This window comes from Genypterus blacodes, unplaced genomic scaffold, assembly GCF_046128005.1.
Source record: "Genypterus blacodes isolate CSIRO-AG114 ecotype Tasmania unplaced genomic scaffold, CSIRO-AGI_Gbla_v1 ptg000404l_1, whole genome shotgun sequence".
Classification (NCBI taxonomy): domain Eukaryota; kingdom Metazoa; phylum Chordata; class Actinopteri; order Ophidiiformes; family Ophidiidae; genus Genypterus; species Genypterus blacodes.
The window spans coordinates 361-5,000 of NW_027467178.1; the positions used below are offsets into that span (position 1 = coordinate 361).

At 52.7% G+C, this 4,640-nt stretch overlaps 1 protein-coding gene across 1 annotated transcript in view; it reads right to left on the reverse strand.

Moving 5' to 3' along the window:
* Positions 1-1,622: 1,622 nt before the first annotated feature.
* The window catches only part of chd7 (chromodomain helicase DNA binding protein 7), a 44,710-nt gene continuing 41,692 nt past the window's right edge, over positions 1,623-4,640 (reverse strand). Inside the window, 3 exon segments of the mRNA XM_076138843.1 lie at positions 1,623-3,887; positions 4,143-4,311; positions 4,501-4,605. Of these exon segments, the coding sequence (XP_075994958.1) occupies positions 2,929-3,887; positions 4,143-4,311; positions 4,501-4,605 (1,233 nt within the window). The 3' untranslated portion in view covers positions 1,623-2,928.

Here is a 4,640-nt window from a genome sequence, read left to right on the forward strand (position 1 = left end):
ACATTCACACAACTTGTTGCCACTGCAGCCTGAAGGCTGTGCCTGAAATTTTAGCTCTCTAGCTCCCTCCTTGTCTTAAAGGTGGGCTTTTCAAGTTTTCTCTCGTTTTCCAAAACGATGACCACGGGGTCAACTTTTTCAGAATTGTCAATATTCCCCAATTTGCCCCATGTTGGATCCATGTTAATGTGTTTTTAAAGACATGTAAGTTTGTGCGGGGGAAAATTGATCAAATTAAAAATGTAATTGAATGAATATAAAAAAAATTCTTAACCCCCCCCCCCTGCAGTACATCCACGGACCCCCTAGGGGTCACTGACCCCCTGTTTAAGACCTCTGAGCAAACACAGCATCTACAGAACATGACACTGGGATCCACTGGTGTGAGTTTGGGGAGAATTTAATTTTTGGTCAATTTCCCAAAATGACACCCTATTTTTGTAAAAAGCCCATATCTTGGTAAATTTAAGAGAGAGGGGGGGAGAGAAATAGAGAGAGACACACACACACACACACACAGAGGGATTTGAACCCATGGCGTAAACAGGACATCTGGACTCATGTCTGTCCCTCCTTTTGTTCTGTCACTGATCTCTCGTCACGATGCTTCGCTCTCTTTTCTCTCTGTCACTCACAGGGCGATAAATCACGGTTGCCGTGACGCTGGCTGGGCTGTAGGTGGTCATGCTGATGGCAGATGGCTTTTTATCAGTGGAGCCCCGTCTTCTCCATGACAACCGCAGAGGGAGGGCACACACACACACACACACACACACACACACACACACACACACACACACACACACACACACACACACACACACACACACACACACACACACACACACACACACACACACACACACACACACACACACACACACACACACACACACACACACACACACACACACACACACACACACACACACACACACACACACACACACACACACACACACACACACACACACACACACACTTTAAAGTAATTTTGCCATAAAGCTCAGATCAAAGTAGAGTTCAGTCATTGGAGGTTCAGCCTGCAGTTCCTCCGTGTTCCTGCAGGCGGAGGAGAAAGGAAGGAGGACGCACCAGCACGTTTGGTTTCCTAGGCGAATATGATTCACTTTTATTAAAAGCATCATAGCTACATTTCATCATACTTGATGTCTTCAAAAAACAAAAAAACAAAAAGACACACACCAAAACAAAAGAGGAAAAAACAAACATTTACATGGTATGTCTGTAAACTTCAAGGCTAGATAAGTTTGAGGTAATGCTCTTCAGCTGCTGGCTAAAAGTAACAAAAAGTCCATTTTCAAGAAAGTATCTAAGTAATAAAGGTACCTGAATATTTTACTCTTGAACACCAGTGCATCAACAGGAACAGAGTGAGACAAACTGATTGCAGAACTCGTTTACAGTTTAACTTGTTTCATTCAGACGACACTTGTGTTTGTTTACTCGAGTGATGAGAGCCGAGCCCAACATTCAAAGCTGCCTCTTATTGCTGTCAGCGTCAGAGCGGGAACGCCGGCGCTCCCCCCGCCAGCGTTCCCCCCTGCGTCTGCTGGGCTGTGATCATACGTGTTCAGACCTGGCCAGTGTGTGTGTGTGTGTGTGTGTGTGTGTGTGTGTGTGTGTGTGTGTGTGTGTGTGTGTGTGTGTGTGTGTGTGTGTGTGTCTCTAGTTTGTATCTTTGTCTTGACTGATCTGGAGTCGTATGAGAACGGGAATAAGCACCAGATCAATCAGACTCAGCTCCTGATTTTCAAGTATTTGAACTTCCTGTGTGTTTGGAAATGTGATGTTGAGAGCAGACGTCAGTGTTTGGGCCAGGCCCGGCGTCAGTGTGGGACTAGAACAGTCTTTAAGAGGTCACCAGGGAGCAGCACGAGGTCGCAGACTACTGGACTGATCCAAAGGAAAAGAAACAACAGAAGGGCTTTTATTGTGGCGGTGACAGGAAGTCAACCGTCAGATTTGTGGGCCCTCAAAATAAAATCAAAAACCTGAACGTCTCGTCCCAAATCCAGCTCGCTCACACACGGCTGGCTGGTTTTGGCGGCATCGAGTCGACCAACCAGAAGCTCCGACCGATGGCAGACCCAGCCCGCCTGCCACAGCCGACCAATCAAAACCAGCCACCTCAGAGAGAGGCGGGGCTTAGAGACGGAATCAAACAGTGTGGGACTGAACAGTGTGTGTGTGTGTGTGTGTGTGTGTGTGTGTGTGAGGCGTTTCCTCTGGTCTGATATGTGAGAACTAAAGCTCTGCTCTGGAGCAGAACAGAGAAACTCCATTACCCATAATTCCTTTGCAGCAGCTTTGTCAGACAGACAGCTGTAATGCCGTTTAGAGACGCCACAGCGCCGCCTAGAGGCGGGACGCCGCTGACGACCTCAACAAATAAAGATCAAAGGTCCACGGAGCTGAAAGCAGCAAAGAATCTTCGCACTGTCCGGACTTTGTGACTTCCTGTGGGAGGAGTCCTGGGGGGAAGTGAGGTCACAGTGCAGACAGGTCGACCAATCAGAATCAAGCCTTCACTACCTTTACATGCACTCAGGTGGAAGACGCACAGCTGTCACAGGAAACGTTTAGGTGCTCGCCATCGCCACGGCTACGCCGCCACCCGCTCCTCTGGGTGACGTCATCGCTACAGCTGTGACGTCATCGCAGGATCAACGCTGTTTAAACAGGCATGTAAACGTAAAAGAGGAGGAGCTGAGAGAGAGACAGAGAGAGAGAGAGAGAGAGAGAGAGAGAGAGAGAGGCTCTAAAGATTTCCCTGACTAAACATCCTCCTCCTCCTCCTCCTCCTCCTCCTCTCTTTGTCAAACAGAGACATTTGTCTGTCTGTGGGGGTGTGGGCGGGGTCAAAGGTCAAGAAATGTCAGAGGCCGTCAGTCACTGTTGTTTCAGTCAATTGTCTTTCTGTGGAGATGCCATCTCCTCTTCCTCCTCTTCCTCCTCTTCCTCCTCTGCCATCGTTCCATCCTCCATCACCTCCTCCTCCTCCTCTTCTTCTTCTCTCTGCTCCTCCTCCTCTGCAGCCTTCAGGCCTTCCTCCTTCTTCTTCCTCTTCTTCTTCTTCTTCTCCTGCTCCTCCTGGTCTCTTTGGAGGTTGGTGGTCACAGCGTTTCCTCCCAGCGCTCCCGCCATGGCGCTCTGGAGGTCTGCCAGCGTGGAGGCGGTGGGGAAGCCGGTGAGGCTGAGGCCCCCGAGGCCCGGGGGGAGGAACATGGAGGGGTAGAGGAGGCCGGGCGCCACGGTGGACAGCAGGAAAGGGTTAAAGGCCAGAGAGTTGGCCGACATGCCCGCCGCCGCCAGCAGCGCCGCGGCGTCTCCGTTCATGGAGGCGTCGACGGCTGCGTTCTGAGGTGTCGCCATAGACTTCTCTGCCCCTCCCTCACCCGCAAACTTCTTCTTCTTCTTCTTCTTCTTCTTTGATTTACTCCCTCCTTCCTCTCCTCCCTCCTCCTCCTCTTCCTCCTCCTCCTCTCCTGCGTCCTCACTATCCTCTCCCTCTCTCATCCTCTTCGATGCCGCCTCCTCTCCCTCTCCCTCCAAAGCTCCGTTTGTGTTCCCGGATGCCGCGGCGACCGCAGTGTTCGATGCTGCAGCGGCCGCCGCCGCCGCCGCCGCCAGGTTACCTCCAAAGAGCCCGCCCAGGCTGAACATGTTGGGCAGGGCGGCGGCCATGTTAGGCAGGCCTCCCATGCCGGGCAGCATGAGGGGCAGCATGGCGGCCGCCTGCTTGGGGTCGGTGGGAGGAGGAAACGCCATGAGGCCGGCAGCCAACTGGAGAGACTGGAGACTCTGCAGGGACGACAAGTCCACGCCCCCAAACAGGCTGTTCAACAGGAGGGGGTTCAGACCGCCTGGGGGGGGGGGGGGGGGGAGAGAGAGGGGGGGGGGGGGGGGGGGAGAGAGAGAGAGAGGGAGGCACACACACACACACACACACACACAGGTGTTAATAAAGGTTCATGACCTCATGACCCTAACATATGAAGACTGTGGAACATTAATGGGACATCCAGGAGATGTGGCCATGTGGGGGCGTGGCCATGTGGGGGCGTGGCCATGTGGGGGCGTGGCCATGGAGCTTCACATGTATGTCCAGTGTTCTGTACCTGCAGATGAAGCTGCTGTAGCCAGGGACGCCTGAGCCGCCGCCGCCTGTGCTGCAGCCGCCGCCTTGGCGATCTCAGATTTGGGTCGACGCCCTCGGCGACGCACACCCTCCTCCCTGACCACGGGGCCGGTCAGCAGGCGATCAAACATCGCTTCTGGCAGGAAACCCTGAGCCAGAGGTGAAGAACTTCAGTCAGAGCTCAGCAAAACTTTAAACATTTATGAGTGCAGTTGGACTTTTGGTCTCCTAGCAACCATCCTAGATCCTAGGAAGGTGCGGTTTCCTAAAACCAGAGCGGATTGGTCCAGATTAAGGAGCCACTGTAGAAGCTCTCTGCTCTCCGATTGGTTACTCACAGACTGCTTGACGATGTCGGTCCAATCAGGTGCGATGGAAAACTCTGGGTTCTCCAGTAACCACCTGGGGAGCTCCTTCATTGGTGGAGCCATGGCCCCGCCCATCTGATGAACACAGAAGCAGGGTTAGTGTGAGCTCT